The sequence below is a fragment of the Tachyglossus aculeatus genome, chromosome 21 (assembly GCF_015852505.1).
Source record: "Tachyglossus aculeatus isolate mTacAcu1 chromosome 21, mTacAcu1.pri, whole genome shotgun sequence".
Lineage (NCBI taxonomy): Eukaryota > Metazoa > Chordata > Mammalia > Monotremata > Tachyglossidae > Tachyglossus > Tachyglossus aculeatus.
Window position 1 is genome coordinate 52,713,128 of NC_052086.1, and position 22,400 is coordinate 52,735,527.

General features: G+C 51.1%; 1 protein-coding gene across 1 annotated transcript in view; it reads right to left on the reverse strand.

Annotated features, from left to right (window-relative positions):
• The window catches only part of NLRC3 (NLR family CARD domain containing 3), a 47,007-nt gene that overhangs the window by 4,928 nt on the left and 19,679 nt on the right, over window positions 1–22,400 (reverse strand). Inside the window, exons 5-18 of the mRNA XM_038762782.1 lie at window positions 21,572–21,653; window positions 21,087–21,470; window positions 17,821–19,561; window positions 16,384–16,470; window positions 14,087–14,170; window positions 12,668–12,751; window positions 11,834–11,971; window positions 10,045–10,128; window positions 8,831–8,914; window positions 7,565–7,648; window positions 4,687–4,770; window positions 4,006–4,089; window positions 2,960–3,043; window positions 2,236–2,319 (exon numbers count right to left, since the gene is read on the reverse strand). Of these exons, the coding sequence (XP_038618710.1) occupies window positions 2,236–2,319; window positions 2,960–3,043; window positions 4,006–4,089; window positions 4,687–4,770; window positions 7,565–7,648; window positions 8,831–8,914; window positions 10,045–10,128; window positions 11,834–11,971; window positions 12,668–12,751; window positions 14,087–14,170; window positions 16,384–16,470; window positions 17,821–19,561; window positions 21,087–21,470; window positions 21,572–21,653 (3,188 nt within the window). The remainder of the gene's footprint in view (window positions 1–2,235; window positions 2,320–2,959; window positions 3,044–4,005; window positions 4,090–4,686; window positions 4,771–7,564; window positions 7,649–8,830; window positions 8,915–10,044; window positions 10,129–11,833; window positions 11,972–12,667; window positions 12,752–14,086; window positions 14,171–16,383; window positions 16,471–17,820; window positions 19,562–21,086; window positions 21,471–21,571; window positions 21,654–22,400) is intronic.

The window sequence follows — 22,400 nt, forward strand, 5'->3', positions numbered from 1 at the left end:
CCTACTGTGTTATACTTGTAATCGCCCAAGCACTTAGTACAGTGCTCTCTACACATGGTAAATGCTCAGTAAATACGATCGATTGGTTATGTTTCCCTGAAGAAAATGAGTTATGTTTCCCTGAAAATGAGGGTCAGGCTTGGGGGGGGTCCCCCTTGGTTGGCTCCCTCAGCCTGCAGGGAGCCGGGCTGAGGTCAGAGAATGCATCGGCAAGTTGACAAGTTGTTCCCTCACTTTGAGATTTCTTTTGGAGATTTTTTTTTTCCTTTCTTGGATTCTCCCCTCCCACCTGTCTTCCCAGCACCTAATGCAGGAGAGACAGCCCAGGGAGAAGCCTTGCACCCCTCCCTCCCACCCTATCCCCTCTACCTCCCCTTGTGAATCCAGATGCCTCGCTACATCCTGGACCCTCTGGATAGTGGGCTCAATAAGAATAGCAACAATAATGACAATAATAATAATAATAATAATCGTTATTCATTCATTCATTCAATCATATTTATTGAGCGCTTACTGTGAGCAGAGCACTGTACTAAGCGCTTGGGAAGTACAAGTCGGCAACATATAAAGACGGTCCCTACCCAACAACGGGCTCACAGTCTGGAAGGGGGAGACAGACAACAAAACAAAACATGTGGACAGGTGTCAAGGCATCAGAATTTACATATCTATTCTATTTATTTTATTTTGTTAGTATGTTTGGTTTTGTTCTCTGTCTCCCCTTTTAGACTGTGAGCCCACTGTTGGGTAAGGACTGTCTCTATATATTGCCAATTTGTACTTCCCAAGCGCTTAGTACGGTGCTCTGCACATAGTAAGCGCTCAATAAATACGATTGATGATGATGATGATCAGAATAAATAGAAGTAAAGCTAGATGCACATCATTAACAAAATAAATAGAATGGTAAATATGTACAAGTAAAATAGAGTAATAAATCTGTACAAACATACGTTAAGCACTTACTATGTGACAAGCAGTGTACAAAGCGGTGGGGTAGATTCAGGATCACCACTTTGGACACAGTCCCTGTCCTACATGGGGCTCAAGGACTAGGGAGGTGGGAGAACAGATATTGAGCCCCCATTTTACAGATGAGGAAGCTGAGGCACAGAGAAGTGAAGTGATTTGCCTAAGGTTACTGAGCTGTTATGTGGTGGAGCCAGAATTAGAACCCAGAGAAGCAGCATGGTGTACTCGATAGAGCCCAGCCTTGGGAGTCAGAAGGTCATGGGTTCTAGTCTCCGCTCCATCACTCAACTGCCGTCTGACTTTGGGCAAATCACTTCCCTTCTCTGTGCCTCAGTTACCTCATCTTTAAAATGGAGACTGAGATTGGGAGTCCCATGTGGGACAGGGACTGTGTCCAATCCGATTTGCGGTTAAGCGCTTACTATGTGCCAGGCACTGTACTAACCTCTGGGGTGGACACAAGCAAATTGGGTTGGACACAGTCCCTGTCCCGTGTGGGGCTCACAAGTCTCAATCCCCGTTTTACAGATGAGGTAACTGAGGCACAGGAAGTTATTTATTTCATTTCTATTTATTTATTTTATTTCTATTTATTTATTTAATATTTATTTATTTTATTATATTTATTTGTTTATTTATTTTATTTCTGTTTATTTATTTATTTTATTTGTGCATATTTATTCTATTTATTTTATTTTGTTAACATGTTTTGTCTTGTTGTCTGTCTCCCCCTTCTAGACTGTGAGCCCACTGTTGGGTAGGGACCGTCTCTAGATGTTGCCAACTTGTACTTCCCAAGCGCTTAGCACAGTGCTCGGCACACAGTAAGCGCTCAATAAATACGAATGAATGAATGAATGAATGAAAGTCAAGTGACTTCCCCAAGATCACACCGCAGACAAGCGGCAGAGTCAGGATTAGAACCCAGGACTTTCTGACTCCCAGGCCCGTGCTCTTTACTTGTACATATTTACTATTCTATTTTATTAATGATGTGTATATAGCTATAATTCTATTTATTCTGATGGTACTGACACCTGTCTACTTGTTTTGTTGTCTATCTCCCCCTTCTAGACCGTGAGCCCGCTGTTGGGTAGGGACCGTCTCTATATGTTGCCGACTTGGGCTTTCCAAGCGCTTAGTCCAGTGCTCTGCACCCAGTAAGCGCTCAATAAATACGATTGAATGAATGGATGAATGCCCCATCCCAGGTACCCCCAGGCTGACTCCCGCCGGTTCAGGGGAGCAGGCGGGGTCACTTACTAGAGGGCCGAAAGGATGCCGTTCACCTTCAGCGCCCCGGCCAGAGCAGCTGCTCCTTCATCCCCGATCTCGTTTTCCTGCAAACTGATAGAAAATAGAAAGTCAGTCAGGCCTCCCGGCTCTGGGCTCCCGCCACCTCTTCTCTCCTTCCTGGTGGCCACTCCAACAATCCTGACTGGCTCTGCCTGGGAGAACCCACTGCTGGACCTCCCTGGGGCGGACCAGCCCCAACAGCTCCAGAAGGGCAAGGGGAATCAATCAATCAATCAATCAATCGTATTTATTGAGCGCTTACTATGTGCAGAGCACTGTACTAAGCGCTTGGGAAGTACAAATTGGCATCACATAGAGACAGTCCCTACCCAACAGTGGGCTCACAGTCTAAAAGGGGGAGACAGAGAACAAAACCAAACATACTAACAAAGTAAAATAAATAGAACAGATATGTACAAGTAAAATAAATAAATAAATAAATAAATAGAGTAATAAATATGTACAAGCATATATACATATATACAGGTGCTGTGGGGAAGGGAAAGAGGGGAAGTTGAAAGTTTGCCCTTCCAAGTCCTTCGCACTCTAGGTCTCCTGTTTTACTGGGGTATTTCCAGTGTGGGCACACACCAGTGGGCCAACCTGGCTGCCCCCCTCTCCCCCAACAACACACCCAGATTCCCCAAGCCCCCAGCTCCAAGCCAGAGACAGGGAGGGGGCGGACACTTACTACAAGCTGGTCAGACTCCTGTTGAATTGTAGTGCTTGGGCCAGGGCCTTGGCAGCAGACGACTGAATGAAGTTCCACTGAAGGCTAAGCAAAGAGAGACCCCAGGGCGGGGGGCACAAGTGAGGATGGGGCTAAAAGCTCATCATCATCATCAATCGTATTTATTGAGCGCTTACTGCGTGCAGAGCACTGTACTAAGCGCTTGGGAAGTACAAGTCAGCAACGTATAGAGACGGTCCCTACCCAACAGCGGGCTCACAGTCTAGAAGGGGGAGATAGACAACAAAACAAGTAGACAGGTGTCAATACCATCAGAATAAATAGAATTATAGCTATATACACATCATTAATAAAATAGAATAGTAAATATGTACAAGTACATACAGTGGGCTCACAGTCTAAAAGGGGGAGACAGAGAACAAAACCAAACATACTAACAAAATAAAATAAATAGAACAGATATGTACAAGTAAAATAAATAAATAAATAGAGTAATAAATATGTACAAGCATATATACATATATACAGGTGCTGTGGGGAAGGGAAAGAGGTAAGATGGGGGGATGGAGAGGGGGACGAGGGGGAGAGGTACCCCCAGAACTGGATCCAGAGGGCGTTGGGGCAAGGAACACATCCCCTGAGCGGACAGGGGAAGGGGAACACTTTCTGATCCCATGTTTCATCGGGACGGAGACCTCCTCTCCTCCCTCTGACCCCAATTAGGATAGCTGTGAAGAAGAGGTTTGGCGGGGCTAGGGAGAGAGGGTAGGAACACGCCCTGCTGCTGAAGAGGCTGTTTCCAGCCTAGAAACGTGGAGAAGCTCCACCTCAGTGGCCCACTCTTCCCTTGGAATCCATGACTTCCAATCTCTTTATAATAATGATAATAATGATGGTATTTTTTAAGCGCTTACTATGTGCCAACCAGTGTGCTAAGCGCTGGGGTAGATACAAGGTTATCAGGTTGTCCCATGCAGGGCTCACAGTCTTTAATCCCCATTTTACAGAGGAGGAGTGTAGAAGAAGCGGGAGGAGGCAGGCCTTACTGAAGGGATGTGAGAGTCTGGTTCTCTTTCACTGCCACGGCAAGAGCTTGGGCTCCTTCCTCGCGGAGAAGGTTTGCTGCCAAGCTAGGAAAGAAGGAACAAGTGGTGAGAGGGGCAGCCCGAGGCCCAGTCCTGCCCTGGGAATGGACTTCTCATGAACACTCCACACTTGAGGACTCCTCTCCACCTCCCTCTCTACCCTCTTGTGTCTCTCCCCGCTGCCAGCAGTTTCCAGTGGCTAAAAGGGTTCTCGAGAGGACATCTGGTCCATTTCCCCGCCTACCAGGGGGACTCGACTGTTCCCGGAGCGCCTACGGAAAGAAAGTCCAGCCCCTGCCTCAGTGACACAGTTCACTGTTAACCAATTTCCTCTACATCACACTGCTGCAGAGGTAGCCCATTTTCCCCAGGCCTGACCAATCAATCCCCTACCTCCCCAGACAGGGAGACACAGACATCCCAGGGTAGTCCTCTCTGCCATTTTCCTCTCCCTGCAGCCAAGTAGTCCTTTCTTTCCTCTGCCTCATTTCATCTCCTTTTCTGAATCTCCAGCTAGAACCTGGGCCTCAGATTCCCCTAAGGAAATACCCCGGGATAAGAGGGGAGAGCCAGCAAACACTGGGACAAACAGCCCTACCCTTGACCTCCCCTACCCCTGCCCCGCCTCCCCATGAGACTCACTCCAGGTCCTTCAGGGTCCGGTTGGTGCGGAGTGCATTGGCGATCTCACGTGCCCCCTCTGAACCAATGGAGTTTTCCCGGAGGCTGAGAAAAGAAGACCACGTTTGGGAAACAGATTGGGCCCATTTGAAAGAGGAGTCCCCACTGCCCACTGGGAATTCTGGGAAGGTCAGGACTCCTGAGGCTACTCCTTCCCTCAGGCTCCTATTAGGCAAAAATGGATCCTTCTCTCTGCCTGGGAGTTGGGGAGGGAAGGGGCAGACCCGAGCTGAGAGCAGCAGAGAGGGTTCTTCAAATCTCCAGGTCTACCCGCCTTTTGACCAGCCTAGAAACGTGGAGAAGCTCCACTTCAGTGTCCCACTCTTCCCTTGAAATCTTTATAATAATGATAATAATGATGGTATTTTTTAAGCGCTTACTATGTGCCAACCAGTGTGCCAAGCGCTGGGGTAAATACAAGGTTATCAGGTTGTCCCATGCAGGGCTCACAATCTTTAATCCCCATTTTACAGAGGAGGGAACTGAGGCACAGAGAAGTTAAGTGACTTGCCCAAGGTCACACAGCTGACAAGTGGTGGAGCTGGGATTAGAATCCATGACCTCTGACTCCCAAGCCTCTTTCCACCAGGCCGCATCACACTCAGAAAGCAGAAGCACTTCTCTGCAAAGTCCTTCCACCTCAACCCCCAGGCAAGAACTCCTATAAAGCGCAAGAAGGAAAAAAAGCACCCGCATATCTGCTTTTTTTTCCCCCTTTTTTGTACCCCCTTCCTGGACTGAACTATAAAAGGGTCAAATCTCAGGAAAACTTGCTGGGTGACCTCAACCTACTCCTGTTCCTCCCCCGGCATTCTCCACCCACTTCCATTCTCAGAGAAGGAGGAAGGAGCAACCGGTTAGGAATGGCACAGATAGAGCTTGTTTCCACTCATGGGGTCACAACATAAAGTGAATGAAACAAACTCTCAGAGAGTCAGATGTCCAGCAATCCATTAAAAGACATTTTGTTGGAGTGGGGAGAAGGGCTGTGTGTGTGGAGTGGATGGGAGGCTGTCGGGGGAAAGGGGAGGAAATCATAATAAGAATGGGTCAGAGGGCAGCTTTTTATGTTTTGTGTTCTCATCCATTCATTTCATTCAATCATATTTATTGAGCGCTTACTGTGTGCAGAACACAGTACTAAACGCTTGGGAAAGTACAATCCAACAATAAACAGTGACATTCCCTGCCCACAGTGAGCTCACAGTCTAGAGTGGGGAAGACAGGCATCAGTACAAATAAATAAAATTACAGATATGTTTTGTGCTAAGCCACTTATTCGCTCAAAGTTATTTACGCATTTACTTTATGCAGAACACTGTTCTAAGATCTTGGGAGAGTGCAATACAACTGAATTACCAGACACATTCCCTGCCCATAAAGAGCTTACAGTCTAGGGGACAGAGCCAACCCAAACCTAGGAGTGCCTTTGGAATCACTGGGTCTTTAGCCTTCCACACTTCCTTGGGGAATGCGCCCAGGGATGGCTCAAAATGTTTCTCAGAACACAAAATGGAAAGCAGCATGACCCAGTGGAACGAGCATGAGCCTATGAGTCCCGGCTCGGCCACTTGCCTGTAGTGTGACCTTGTAAAAGTCGCTTGACTTCCTTGCATCACAGTTTCCTCATCTGTAAAATGGGGATTAAATATCCCTCCCTCCTACTTAGACTGTGAGTACCATGTGAGACAGAGACTGTGTCCAACCTGATTAATCTGTATCTACCCCAATCCTTAGTACAGTGCTTGGCACATACTATCATCATCAATGGTATTTATTGAGTATGGATGGTGTGCAGAGCACTGTACTAAGCGCTTGGGAGAGTACGATACTACAGACACGTTCCCTGACCACAACAAGCTTACAATCTAGAGACTAGTGAGTGCTCAACAAATACTGTAATTATTGTCTGATTGTTTTGTAACTACTTTGTACATATTTACTATTCTATATATTTTATTTTGTTAATATGTGTTGTTTTGATGTCTGTCTCCCCCTTCTAGACTGTGAGCCCGTTATTGGGTAGGGACCATCTCTATATGTTACCAACTTGTACTTCCCAAGCGCTTAGAACAGTGCTCTGCACACAGTAAGTGCTCAATAAATACGATTGATTGATTGATTCCCAAGTGCTTAGTACAGTGCTCTGTACAAGGTAAGAGCTCAAAAAATACGATTAAATGAATGAATGAATGAATACTCCAGCACTGAGCACAGTGCTCTAGCTCACAGAAAGTACTTAATAAACTCCATCATTATGAAAATTTCACTATTTCTGTTGCTCTATTACAGTTCCATTCCAGTGGGTCAAGGGAACCCAAAAAAGCCACAGGAAGAAGGAGCATAAGAGCAGTCCAAGGTTTATTTCCCCCCAATCCACTGGGATTTGTTCCACCCCTTGTGCATGTCTAGACATCGAGGCTCTTGCAGGTTGACCTGGGCTCAGAGCCCTCTAGGAGGCAATCAATCAATCAATCAATCAATCGTATTTATTGAGTGCTTACTATGTGCAGAGCACTGTACTAAGCGCTTGGGAAGTACAAATTGGCATCACATAGAGACAGTCCCTACCCAACAGTGGGCTCACAGTCTAAAAGGGGGAGACAGAGAACAGAACCAAACATACCAACAAAATAGAAATGTACAAGTAAAATAAATAAATAAATAAATAGAGTAATAAATATGTAGGCAATAATAAATAGGCAAGTGCAATATCATAAGGTAATAACAGTGGTATTTGTTAAGCGCTTACTCTGTCCCAAGCAATAGTATACAGCAGTCCCCAAACAGACATGGGAAGTGAGGACATTAAGATTAGAGGGCAGGAATGAGGACTTACTTCAGGTTGATCAGAGTCTTGTTAGCGCAGAGGGCTTGTGTCAGGGCTGGGATCCCAGCATTACTGATGGAGTTGCTCTGCAGGCTAAACACCAGGGCAAGAAGGAAAATCACTCCATCGGGGTCAACGAGCATAAGGGGTTCCCGAACCCAAATGCAGGAAGCCTGGGGGCAAGTGGCTTGGTCCCACCCCTGCCGCCTCCAACCCCCTGGAGAGAAACAGCTCTCCAGGGACCCAGGCTACCATCCCAGGTCCCTTACCATCCCCCCATCCCCACAATCAGCAGTCTCCATGGGGGCGGTCAGAAAGGAAAGGCCTCAAAAATGGCCACTATGATCCAGAAATGGTTCGTCTGACCCACTGTCCGGAAACAGACATCGGCATATCCAATCCAGCCAGACTGTTGTAAGATACATTCTCTCTCTCCACTGATCCTCCTCCCTTTAATTGCACAGAGGTATCATGTGGCAACAGGCAATCTGATCAGGCATGAACTTCTCAAGGATTCCTCATCAATACTGCCTCTTCCTTGTCTTTTTCCTTTCCTGCTGTTTGTCTCTAAATCCAACCCAGTCCCCTCTCCCCTCCCAGAAACACTTGCCTTGACTTTTCTCACTTCTATCTTCTACCTCTCACTCTGTTGGCTCTTTCCCTTCTGCCTTCCAACCAGACCAAGCCCCCTCTCCACCCCACACCTCCTTCCAATTCACATCCCATCTCCCAGCTCCCGTTCCTATCCAAACTCCCAATACCGGTTGTTTACACTCGCCACCCTCACTTCCTTTCCACCAACTCTCTACTTGATCCACTACCCATTCACCCACTGAGGCTGCTCTCTTTAAGGTGATCTATGACCTGCTAGCCAAACCCGAAGGCTCTTCTCTGTCCTAATCTGTGCCTGGGCTGACTAGGTCTTGAGAAGCCATAGCTCCTCTGCCCTTGCCAGTTCTTGCATGACAGGCTGCGAGAGGCTTGTGACAGTCACCAAGAGATGATTGAGGTTTCAGAGGCCTGAATACGTTCAGGTCCAGCAGGAGCCCCAGTACGCCCACTTCATGATGGCTGTAATCTACAGTTGCAGGGGAAGAAAAGGCAGAGAGGGGGAAGAGGTGATGGGGAAGGGATAAAGATAAAGGAGGAAGAGGAGGAAGAGGGAACAGCTGAGAAAGGGAACATCAGGGCAGGAGGGGCCATTCCTAGCTCTCTCTCAAGCCCTGGGGGTGAGGAGAGTGTGAAGCAGATAGGACAGGAGTCTAGTCTACTTACTCCAGGGTGATGAGGCCTTGGTTCAGTTTCAGGGCCTCTGCCAGGGCTTCTGAACCCTCATTTCCGCATCCGTTACCGGAGAACCTGCAGACGACAAAGTCACCATCAAGTCAGGGCCGAGGTTCCAGGGATCCACTCCTTGCCAGTACCCCTCCGCCCACAAACCCCAAGACTCGAGAAGCAGAAGGAGAAGAGCGGCAGTGCCGGGGTTTCTCCATGGATTTCCTCTCAGGATCTTTGTGGGTCAACACCCCTGGGAACAGCCAGCCTTGTGGCGGGGCAATCAGTGAGGGAAAGTGGATGCCTTCTCTGGTCTAGGAGCCTCTCAAGAGGAGGAGGAGGACAGTGATGGGGAGCACCAGTCCATGAAAGGGAAATGAGGCAACCGATAAAGTCTGGGAATGGTTGTTTACTCTACTTTCGGGAGGAGCCAGAGGACAAGGAAGAGAGTGACATTTGCTCAGTTAGTTCCACACCAGATGGAATTTAAAGCACTCATTCATCTTGCCCCATCCTACCTCATCTCACTGGACTTCCTACTATAGCCCAGCCAGCACACTCCGCTCCTCTAGCACCAGCTTACTCACTGTGCCCCGATCTCGTCTCTCTCGCCGCCGTCCGCTTTCCCACATCTTCCCACCAGCCTGGAACTCCCTCCCCCTCCACATAGGCCAGACCACCATTCTCCCTACCTTCAAAGCATTACTAAGATCACATCTCCTCCAAGAAACCTTCCCTGTTTAAGCTCTCTTTTCCTTGGCTCGCTCTCCCTACTGCTCATCTATGCACTTGGACCTGTGACCTTTGGACACTTGATATTAACCCCACAGCACTTATGTTTATATATCTTTAAATTGTGAATTATAAATTACTCATTAATTCATATCAATGTCTCCCACTCTAGATATAAGCTTGTTATGGGCAGGGAACATACCTACTAATTCTGTTAGATTCACTGATCCATTCATTCAATAGTATTTATTGAAAATTTACTGTTTGCAAAGCATTGGACTAAGCTCTTGGGAGAGTACAGTGTGACAATATGTATAGTGCTCTGCACACAGTAAGCACTCAATAAATACCACTGATTAATGTCAATGCATCCCGAGGGTGGCACCCGCAAAATCATCCAGCACCCCACAGCCCCTCACCCAGATTCCCCGCCCAGACCCGAGTGCTCTCCACGGGATAGGGAATGTCTCGTCAAACCTTACATGAGCTTTTTCAGGGTCCGGTTCTGCCTCAGGGCACTGGCCAACGCCTTGGCTCCTATGGGCCCAATGGAGTTCTTCTGCAAGCTGTGAAGGAAGGAGACAGGGTTAGCCAGAGCCTTGAGCAGCCTAAGCTTTGCAGTCAGGGAGAGGAACCTTGCTTCTGGCTTCCTTCCTCATCCGCCAGGCCCTCGGCCCATCAGGGCTGCAGCCCATGTGGAAAAGGGGGTTGGACTTGGATCCCCAAGCAGCCGCAAGGCGTAATAAATAATAGTGATGATGGCATTTGTTAAGTGCTTACTATGAGCGAAGCACTGTTCTAAGCGCTGCGGGGGGGCGGGATACAAGGTGATCAGGTTGTCCCACGTGGGGCTCACCGTCTTAATCCCCATTTTACAGATGAGGTAACTTCACTTAACAGAGAAGTTAAGTGACTTGCCCAAAGTCACACAGCTGATAAGTGGCAGAGCCGGGACTAGAACCCATGACCTCTGGCTCCCAAGCCCGTGTTCTTTCCACTGAGCCACGCTGCTTTTCTGTGGCATAGTAGATAGAGCACAGGCCTGGGAGCCAGAAGGTCACGGGTTCTAATCCCAGCTCTGCCACTTGTCTGCTGTGTGGCCATGGGCAAGTCACTTCACTTCTTTGGGCCTCAGTTACCTCATCTATAAAATGGGGATTGAGACTGTGAGCCCACGTGGGACAGCAACCCCATTTGCTTGTATCCACCCCAGTGCTTAGTACAGTGCCTGGCACATAGCAATCAACAAATACCATTATTATTATTATTATTATCCTAAATGTTCCTTCCCAAAGGAGCTGGGGTGGGACTTGGAAAGTGGAGGGGAAACGGTTTGGTGTTTCGAGGAGGACATGCAGAGCCTGGAAAAGGAGGCAGGGGATGAGAGTCAATGAACTTGGTTTCTTATCCTGGCTCTGCCACTTGTCTGCTGTGTGACTTTGGGCAAGACACATGACTTCTCTGGGCCTCAATAACCTCATCTATAAAATGGGGATTAACTGTTCCTCCCCCAGAATTAGACTGTGAACCCCACATGGGACAGGGACTGTGTCCAACCTGATCATCTTGTATCTATCCCAGCACTCAGTATAGTGCGTAGCACAAGTAAGTGCCTAACATGTACCATAAAAAAGAGAGAGACCCTAGATTTTAGCTACATTTTACTGACCACATACAGTAGGCAAAACCTTGCCCAGAAATGCAGGTCCCATCCCCATTCCCTCCACCACCGCCGTCTCCTCTTCCTTGCTGTAATATTCAGCACCCCCCAGTTCCCATGCTCCACAATTGGACTGGCCCAGCTCAGAAAAAGAATGGTTGGGCCTCGTCCCCCTCTCCATCCCCCCTATCTTACCTCCTTCCCTTCCCCACAGCACCTGTATATATGTATATGTTTGTACATATTTATTACTCTATTTATTTATTTATTTTACTTGTACATAATCTATTCTATTTATTTTATTTTGTTAGTATGTTTGGTTTTGTTCTCTGTCTCCCCCTTTTAGACTGTGAGCCCACTGTTGGGTAGGGACTGTCTCTATATGTTGCCAATTTGTACTTCCCAAGCGCTTAGTACAGTGCTCTGCACATAGTAAGTGCTCAATAAATACAATTGATGATGATGGGGAAAAGAAGAGAGAGCAACCTTGGCTACCCTCTCAACCGGACCCCCAAACTGCAGCCCAGCCTGGAGACCCCGTGGAAGCCTGGAATTACGCGAGGGGCGGACTGATTCCCTTAGGATGGAGGGAGGGACGGCCCCACACTTACTGGAGAATGGAGAGCGTGTTATTAGTTGCAAGGACATGAGCTAAGGCCTTGGCGCCATCATCCTTTATCTTGTTGTTCTGGAGGCTGTGGCGAGAAGCGAGAGGAGAGTCACGGGTGATAGCTGCCGGGGAGACTGGCCTGGGGATCAGAGAGCCCCGGGCTGGGATTCAGGGCTGCTGTGCCAACCCCTCAGTCGCAAGTGGGGCTGGGGAGGTTTTCTGCCCAAGGCAGTGGTGTTTAGATCAATGTTAACTTGAGTGAGAGGGGACTGACGACAGCTGACTCGGGCCTGAGTCAGGAGGCGCAGGACAGCAGGCCAGAAGCAGCATGGCCTAGTGGCAAGAGCACAGGCTTGGGAGTCAGAGGTCGTGGGATCTAATCCCAGCTCCACCACTTGTCTGCTGTGTGACCTTGGGTAAGTCACTTCACTTCCCTGTGCCTCAGTTACCACATCTGTACAATGGGGATTAAGAGTGTGAGCCTCATGTGGGACATGGACTGTGTCCAAACTGATTACCTTGTATCTATCCTAGCACTTAGAACAGTGCCTGGCACATAGTAAGTGCTTAATAAATACCATAGTTATTATTATGGGTACTCGGTACTCATGGCCAAAGGGAAATAAATCAAAAGCCAGAGAGTAAATCCAGCTTTGCATGTGGTTGCAGAAACAGTCACAACCACCAGCCTCCACATCTCTGAAGCCCACCACCTTGGCCTTATCCTTGACTCCCTCCCTCTCTTTCCACACCCCTTGGAGGGGGGCTTCCTGGTGTGGCAAGGGTGCAGAGCAGTAGGCAGTGAAAGCCGGGGCCCAAAACCTAGGCCACGTACTTCAGAGACAGCAGGACACGGTTAATCTTCAGAGCATCCGCCAGGGCTTTGGCTCCTTGAGGCCCGATGGAGTTACCGCGGAGGCTGGAGGGGAAAGGACAATGAGTGGGTGATCCCGTTCACGGTGCAGAAGCCAACAAGTGGGTTCTAGCGGAAATAGCACAGAACCAGAAGTCGGGGGACTTGGAGAAGCAGTGTGGCTCAGTGGAAAAAGCACGGGCTTTGGAGTCAGAGGCCATGGGTTCAAATCCTGGCTCTGCCAATTGTCAGATGTGTGACTTTGGGCAAGTCACTTAACTTCTCTCCATCGACCCCAGCCCACATCCTTCCCCTGAACTGGAATGCCCTTCCTCCACAAATCTGCCAAACCATCTCTCTTCCTCCCTTCAAAGCCCTACTGAAAGCTCACCTCTTCCAGGCAGCCTTCCCACACTGAGCCCCCATTTTTCTCTCCGCCTCCCCTCCCCATTGCCCCTCCACCCTCCCTCCTTCCTTCCCCTCCCCACAGCACTTGTATATATTTGTACATATTTATTACTCTATTTTACTTGTACATATTTACTACTCTATTTTACTAATGATGTGCATATAGCTATAATTCTATTTATTCTGATGGCTTTGACACTTGTCTACATGTTTTGTTTTGTTGTCTGTCTCCCCCTTCTAGACTGTGAGCCCGTTGTTGGGTCGGGACCGTCTCTATATGTTGCTGACTTGTACTTCCCAAGCGCTTAGTAGAGTGCTCTGCACACAGTAAGTGCTCAAAAAATATGATTGAATTCAATCGTATTTATTAAGTGCTTACTGTGTGCAGAGCACTGTACTAAGCACTTGGGAGAGTATAATATAGCAATAAACAGACACATTCCCTGCCCACAACAAGCTTATCACCACAGGGAGCTCAGAGTGGAAGTTGGGGTTGTTCCAGGGAAGAAGTAATTGGACAAGCAGGAGAAAGTGGGGAAGACAAGGAAGAGGAGGGAAGCCCCAGGTCCTACTGAGGCACAGCCAAACTACAGCCTAAAATCCCACTGGGCAACAGGGGACTGGGGGGTCGTGGAGAGATACAGGGACCACTCCTGGAGGTCCCATGCTGCTGTCCATGGGCACAACATGTGGGAAACCGGGGAGGGGCTGCACCATCTGGCCTCAGCCCCCTGAGCCCCGCTCCCATTTTAATTTTCCCGTGTTAATCTGGCCCAGCCCATGACAAAACGCCTCTGGCCTAACGTGTGCCATTGTGGCTGTACAGTGCCTTGCGAAGACCCTCATCATAATCACATCTTTATCAGGAAACCCACCGGTTCAAGGGTGAGAATGGGCCATCACCTGCAGTGGGACTCCGGGAAGAGGGGAGCGAAAACCTTACTCGTTGGAATCCAGAAGTTTGGTCTCTGAGAAGAAAAGCATCCCACTTACTCTAGTGCAGTCAGACTTCTGTTGACCATGAGAGATCTGGCCAGAGCTTTGGCCCCTTTGTTGCTAATCTCGTTCTCTGCCAGGCTGCCCAGGGAAGAAATGAGAAATCATTATTTGTGTGTGTGTGTGTGCGTATCCCCTATAGACAACCACTTCACTGTAGCCTCCTCTTCCCCCTTTATCCCTTTCCCAGGTGTGAGCTGTCTTGACCAACCACATCATCCTCATTTCTAGTGTCCCCAGATGGGGAATCAACAGAACAGGGGCAAGAGCAAACTACGGCCCTCTGTGAAGGGTGACAGCCTAGGAAACCCTAGTGTGGCAAAGGGAGAGGAGCAGGTAGTGAGGATCCTCAATAAGCCAGAACCCTAAGACTCAGAGCAAGATCTAGTTTTGGGCCTCCTTCCAGTGAGGAGCAGGAAAACCCATCCCCTTAGAGCCTAAAGCGAAGATTTACAGCAAATTCCTCAGGGCTTCAATACTTTAAAAAGCAAATTCTGGTTTCTGAGGCAAAATAATCCATGCTAATTAGTATGGTTTTTGCAGGCACTTTGAATAAAATGAAGCTGGGATCTGGGCTTTCTGGGAGGCCCTAGGTCTGGGGCGGTATCCCTGGGTCCACCTGGGCCCAGAGCCTCCTTGACTCGATGGCACTTAGCCTGAGACTTCTCTTTGTGCCTCAGCAGAAGCCCCCTAGGCTTCTTAGAACAGGGGTCTCCTTTCAGGCCCATCCCAGGGGTTATGGCCCCTGCTTCTTTTGCCAGAAGTAGCTGGATCTCCATTTGCTTTTCCACTGCCCCTCAGGCAGAGCAGGCTACCCCAAGTGTGAGACTTCACCTGGCTGTGCTGGCCCTAGGAGTAGCCCCAGCCCTGCCTTCTCCTGTGCCACAAAGGAGTAGGGGAGGGAATGTCACTGTGCCTGTGGGGGCTTCCGGGTGGGTACAGAGAATTTTAAACTGGTGGAACCCCAACAAGGGTCACCTGAGACCACCTAAAACCACTCCACAGCACTGAAACCCACTGATTGGGAAGCTATGGGCAAGGATTTGCCGTACTGTAAGCTTGTTGGGGCCAGGGATCATGTCGACCAACTCTAATTTTACTCCCCCAAGCTCTTAGTATAGTGTCCTGCACACAGTAAGAGCTCAATAAGTACCAGTTATTTACCGACTGGAAGGGGAAAAACTCCCCAATCTCCTTCAGAGCAAAGGGTGGAGAATGGCTCTGGAAGGGGAGAGGAGAAGATACAGAGACAGAGAGCTGAGCAGTCAGGGAAGCAGTGTGGCCCAGTGGAAAGAGCACAGGCCTGGCAGTCAGGAGACCTGCTTTCTTATCCCGGCTCTGTCATTTGCCTTCTGGGTGACCTTGGGTTTATCACAACTGCTCTGTGCGATCAGTTTCCCCATCTCAGTGGAAAGAGCCCGGGCTTTGGAGTCAGAGGTCACGGGTTCAAATCCCGACTCTGCCAATTGTCAGCTGTGTGACTTTGGGCAAGTCACTTCACTGGGCCTCAGTTACCTCATCTGTAAAATGGGGATTAAGACTGTGAGCCCCCCCCGTGGGAAAACCTGATCACCTTGTAACCTCCCCAGCGCTTAGAACAGTGCTTTGCACATAGTAAGCGCTTAATAAATGCCATTATTATTATTATTATCTAGAAAACAGGGATAAAATATCTGTTCTTTCTCTCCCTTAGGCCATGCACCCCCTATGGGACAGGAACTGCATCAGACTGTATTTTATCTATTCCTGTGCTTGGCACATAATAAGCACTTAAATATCTTTATTAGTATTATTAGGGGAGGCACTGACTAAATGAGCTGTGGAGGCAGCATCTCTCTCACTCAGGGGTCAGAGGCGCTCCCTCTATACCAGGCTACAGATAGAGAGGGCCGTACAGGCAGAGGGATACCAAAGGATGGGGCAGGAATCACTGTCTGGTATGGTGGGATAGAGCTGAGAAACTTCAGGAAGACTGGGCCCACCCAAATTCCCAGGGGACAACAAGGCCCAGGCTACCTGTGAGGAGATGTGGGTGGGGCCCCCACCCAAAAGATTTCACCAATTGGGTAGGGTGACGGCCCCAGTATGGGGCAGGGATGTGCGGAGTAGGGGAGGGGGCAGTGAAGCTGGAATGAATGGGATTTGGGCCCAGGAGTCATAGGGAGCCACCTGAGGCATTTCCAAAATCTATTGAAGACTTGGTCATGTGGTTTTTGAGGGGATGGACCCCAACCGACCCCTCCCTCCCTCCCCCAGGGGACCCTTGACCTCACCAACCAACCCCCGGTCCTCACCTGAGCTTCTCAATCAGACAGTCCTTCCCACTGAGCACGCTTGCCAGGAGTTCCATCACACTGTCCTGGAACTGGTTGCTGTCCATCCTAGTCAAGCAGAGCATCATCATCAATCGTAGTTATTGAGCACTTACTGTGTGCGGAGCACTGTACTAAGCACTTGGGAAGTACAAGTTGGCAACATATAGAGACAGTCCCTACCCAACAGTGGGCTCACAGTCTAAAAGAGCAGAGGGCTCATTTCACCAGGAGGGGAGAAAACTTGGTTATGGATTAGAAGTTGGGGAAGGGGCAGCTTGGAGGAGGAAATGACTCCCTATTTCCAGATTCTCCAGCCTGGACTGCTCCCTCCAGGCAGGCCCCAGTGACATTCCAGTAATCCAGGTCACCAGCATGGTTGAGAGTGGTTGGGGTTCTTGGCAGAGTGGATTGCCCTTCCCGGACCCCCCCATCCTTAGCGCTCCCCTTGGAATGGGGCGCACTTCCCAGGGGTGACCCGTGGGATGGGCCTGAAAGGAGACCCCTGTTCTAAGAAGCCCAGGGCGCTTCTGCTGAGGTGCAAAGAGAAGTCTCAGGCTAAGTGCCATCGAGTCAAGGAGGCTCTGGGCCCAGGTGGACCCAGGGATACCGCCCCAGACCTAAGGCCTCCCAGAAGGCCCAGGGAGGGGACCACCCCCAGCCCAATCCCCTTCCCACCTGCCTCCTTGACACGGCCAAGCAGAAACACAAAAAGCTGGCTCCGAGTGGAGAAGGAAGCAGCGAGCCTCCCCTGCCTCCCCACCTCTACCACCAGCCCCCCAGGGAGTGTGGCGGTGGTGCAGCTCCCTCCAGGCAATCCAGCCAGAAAGCAGTGTAGCCTAGTGGCTACAGCACGGCCCAGGGAGTCAGAAGGCCCTGGGTTCTAATCCCAGCTCCACCACTTGCCTACCGTTTGACCTGGGGCAAGTCACTTAACTTCGCTGGGTCTCAATTGCTTCATCTGTAAAATAATAATAATGATAATAACAGTGGTATTTGTTAAGCACTTACTATGTTCCAGGCACTGCACTAAGCGCTGGGGTGGATACAAGCAAATCAGGTTGGATTTCCATTTATTGGACACAGTCCCTGTCCCATGTGGGGCACGCAGCCTCAACCCCCATTTTACAGATGAGGTACCTGAGGCACAGAGAAGTGAAGTGACTTGCCTAAGACCACAGAGCAGACAAGTGGCAGAGCCGGGATTAGAATGCAAGATATTCTGATTCCCAGCCCCGTGCTCTATCCAGTATACCATACTGCCTCCCTAAAACAGGGTTGAAGACTATGAGCCCCACGTGGTACATGGATTGCATCCGAATGGATTAGCTTGTATCTACCCCAGCGCTCAGTACAGTGCCTGGCACCTAGTAAGCGCTTAACAAATACCATTAAATTTTTTTTAAAAGCCAGCCCCACCTGAGGTTCCGGCAGTAGAGAATCTGAGCCAGGAGGCTCTCGAGGATGCCGTGGTTGAGGCACCTGGAGAGGTTAGTCTCGTCGGAGCATGCCTCCGAAACCTGCAGCACGTAGGCCAGGGCCGAGCGGTGGAGGGGGGTCAGCTTCCCGGCCAGGCTCTCGCTCGCCATGGCCTCTTCCACGGTCTGGGCCAGCTCCGGACACTGGAGCTCCTGCAGGCAGCGCATGATGTTGACCATGCGGGAGGAGACGGTGGCCTTGGGGCGGAGGCAGTCCTGGAGGAGGTCCCTGATGGGGCCCCGGTAGCCGTCGTGCTCCTCCTTGACCAGCAGCCAGCCGGCCAGGAGCCGGTTGACCCGTGGGGAGAGCAGGCCGGACAGGAAGCGCAGGAAAACGTCCAGGCGCCCGTCCTCCGCCTGCAGTGCCTTCTGAAGGGCGTTCCTGTAGTGGGTGAGGAAGCCCAGCTTGAACCAGGACATGCCGTTATCGGAGAAGAGGTCGAAGAGAGCCCGCTTGGCCGCACCGTAGTAGTAGGTAGCGGCCGCGAACTCCTGCAGAGACAGGTGGGCGAAGTAGTAGTGGACGGAGCCCTGGGCCTCCTCCTTGAGGAAGAGGCAATGGCGCGGGTTAGCCTGCAGCAGCGACAGCTCCACGCCGTGGGCCTTGAGGTCCGGCTCAGAGAAGACGTATCTCTTCTTGACCAAGCCAACGAAGGCCAGCCGACCCAGGGCCCCCAGCAGTCTCTTGCCGCTGGCGGCCTGCTCCGTCCGGAGGCTCTCCTTCGGCCTGTCCGGCCAGTCCCCACACAGCGCCATTTTGAAGTAGGAGGCGTACAGCTCCGACAGGGACTTGGGGAACGAGGCCTCGGGGGGCTGGTGGTCGGGCCGGCCCTTGAGCAGGCAGCCCAGGACCACGCCGCAGAGCCGGCAGAAGGAGGGGACCGTGCACAGTAAGTACAGGGCCGGATTGGCCCCGACGTGCCTCAGGACCCGCACGGCGAGGTCCGGGCTCTCCGGGAACAGGCGATTCAAATAGTCTTCAATCTCGGACTTATCGAAGCCCCGGATCTCCGTCATCCGGTCCACCAGGCCCCCGGGGATCTGGCCAGCCGCCGTGGGGCGGGAGGTCACCCAGACGGACGCCTCCAGCAAGAGGTTCCCCCGGATAATGTTGGTGACCAGGCCGTCCACCGGGATCTCCTTTTTGGGATCGGTGCAAACCACGGTGTTGGAAAAATCCAGGGGGGTCTTGAACTCGTCCAGGCCGTCCAGGATCAGCAGGACGCGGGCCGAGCTGCATTGGGTGGCGTCGCATGCGTTCGCAGAGACCAAGTGAACGAGCCTATCGGCCGACAGCTTATCCAGGGCGTTCAGCTCTTGGAAGCTCAGGGGCAGCACCCACTTGATGTCCTGGCCCACCTTCCTCTGGAGCCACAGGCCGACGTACAGCTTGACCGTGGAGCTCTTGCCGATGCCGGCCACGCCGACCGTCACCGAGACCCGGGGCGGGATGGAGACCTTGGACAGGGGCGAGAAGAGCCGCTCGAAGGCGATGCTCCTGGAGGCCCGACGCCCACCTCGGGTGGCCTCTATCTGCACAAAATCGTGGTCTTTCTGCTGGAGGTCAGTCAAGCCCTCCACCAGCAGCAGTTTGGTCAGCCTCTGGGATGCAGACAGAGTCGGGTCTGGGCCCGACCCGAATCTTTTGTGGAGAAACTCCAGGTACCTCTGCATCGTAGGATCTGCAGCCAGAGAAGTGAGAGTCTAAGTCGGGCGGAGGTGGGCAGAGCTGAGGCTGAATAAGCCTTCAGGGCTGCCTCCGCAGTCGGGACCAGGGTCGGGGACATCATCATCATCATCAATTGTATTTATTGAGCGCTTACTGTGTGCAGAGCACTGTACTAAGCGCTTGGGAAGTACAAATTGGCAACATATAGAGACAGTCCCTACCCAACAGTGGGCTCACAGTCTAAAAATTGGGAACATGGGCCTAGAAATGAGCAGCATGGCTCCAATGGATAGAGCACTGGCCTGGATGTCAGAAGGTTGTGGGTTCTAATCTCCGCTCCACCTCTCATCTTCTGCGTGACCTTGGGCCAGTCACTTCACTTCTCTGGGCCTTAGTTCCCTCATCTCCAAAGTGGGGATTGAGACTATTAGCCCCACAAGGGACAAGGACTGTGTCCAACCCAATTTGTTTTTATCCACCCTGGTGTTTAGTACACTCTGGCCCATAGTAACAGCTTATAAATACCACAATTATTATTATTATTGATATTATTCAAACTGTAGAGGGGCATATAGAGGAAGCTCCACAGGTAGCCTGTCTTGGCTGAGGTCTTAGCCTCCACCCTCTTAGTGGCAAAGAGGAGAAAACAGCCTGACAATTTAATAATAATAATAATTATGGTATTCAAGTGCTTATTATGTACCTAGCACTGTTCTAAGCACTGGGATAGATACAAGTTAATCAGGTTGGACACAGTCTCTGTCCCAAACGGGCCTCACACTCTTAATCCCCATTGAACAGATGAGGTAACTGAGGCCCAGAGAAGTGAAGTGACTTGCCCAAGGTCACACAACAGACACGTGGTGGAGCCGGGATTAGATCCTTCCAACTTCCAGGCCCGTGCTCTATCCACTGTCACGCTGCTAAGCACCATGTGAGACAAGGGGTTAGGGTGGAGGAGGGTGGCAGCCAGAGATGTCACCTCTGGGGAACAGGAGGAGCTGGGAGAGCCCCAGCTGGGAGGGATCTCGGACAGGGATGGATAGAGGAGGATGGGTAGAACTTATTTTCCACCTCCTGGTCACCCTGAACTCTTCTCTCATCCGCAATTCTGGACTGGTTCTCTCTCATGTCTACCAACTCCATTGTATTGTATTCTCCCAAGTTCCTAGTACAGTGCTCTGCACACAATAAGCATTCCATAAATATCACTGACTGGCTGCCCTTTCTGCCACCCTCCAAGGTCATCACACCCTCCAGCACTCAATCAATGACATTTATTGAGCATTTGTTCTGAGCAGAGCAAAGGACTGAGCACTGGGACAATACCTCAGAGCAAGCAGAAATGATCCCGGTCCTCAAGGAGCTCCCAACTGATCACTGAGTTTGCGATTGGGAAGGTGTCTACCAACTCGGTCGTATTGTCCTCTCCGAAGCACTTACTACAGTGCTCTGCACGCAGGAAGCGCTTAAAAAATACCACTGATGATGATGACGACGGCTACCAGGGTACCCAACCCCTCACACACTGTACTTACCTCCACAGACACTGTTATAGACTCCGGGGGTTCTGGCAGTGAGATGGTGACAGAGCTGGGAGTCGGAGTTCTCGATGAAGGTCTGCAGGGCCCAGGAGCCCTGGGTCCCTTTCCTGGCCACCAGGTCAACCAGTGCCTTCACCTGGCCGGCCAGGGAGGCGGCCTCGCACCCCTCGCCGGCCTCCTCGCCCCTGAGCACCTCCTGCTTTTTCGCGGAGCCTAGGATCTCGTCCAGGAGTGGGGAGGAGATGGCCTGCAACAGCTGCTTCTGGTGCCGCCGCAGCCAGGAACCCGGGGCCGGTGGGGTTCTGTCACAGCAGGGGCCTTCCAGACACTCGGCAAGGGGAGACAGCACTGGGGAGGCCACCCTCTTCTGGTTGTTGGCTTAAAAAGAAGGGATGTGGATTCGCCTGTCAAACTTCACAGCCTTCATTACCGCCCAAATTCACGGATTCCCTCTCCACGGGCCCTCATTCCTCCCAGACTGCAGTCTGACCCCGGCCGGATTTCGTGGTACGACCTCGCCACGTGAGAAACGTCGGCGGGGAGACTGTCTCCCACCTTGGTCTGTGGGTGCCGGGAGGGGCTCCCCGCTGAGGGCCAGACCACCAAGCCCCTTGCTCACCTTCCATGGGGCACCGAAGCCTCAGCAGCCCAGCCGGAGGGATTGTGCCCTGCCCGCCGCCACTGCCACCACCATGCTGCCCCTCCGGCTCTTTCCCTAGGGGTGGGGCCGGGCTTGGGGCTCAGATGGCTTCAGCTCTTCTCCATGTTTCTAAAATAGAAAAAAATCAATGTTAATAGAAATCCAGAGGAGCCCATCTGCTCCAGGCTCCGGTCTCTGAAGGAGCGGAAAGCGGAGCTCAAGCTCGAGAACTGGATATACAGGAGGCCACTGAGGCCGGGCATGTCTTAGCATGGAGTGACTGGTGGTTTTTCCAGGCTGGAGTCAGGCCCATTCCAAGGGGCAGGCCCACTCTCCTTTCATGCTTAGTAAACTCCCTCTTCTGCCCACCGCATCCTGGGCTGGGGAGAGAAAGTTCGGAGGCAAGCTAGTTGTGGGCGGGGAACGTGTCTACCAAATCTGTTATATTGTACTCTTCCAAGTGCTTAGTATGGTGCTCTGCACATAGTAAGCACTCAGGAATAGGACTGATTGATTGCCGAGTTGCGGGAGAGGAGCAGGTGAAAAGGCCCAGGTTGTGGAGGGAGGAAGGAGTGCGGGGCTGCTGTGCCCTCCACTGAAAGAGGAGTGGGGAATGGGGTGGCGGTGTTGGGGGGAGAAGTGAATATCGGGGGAGGCCGGTGGTCAGC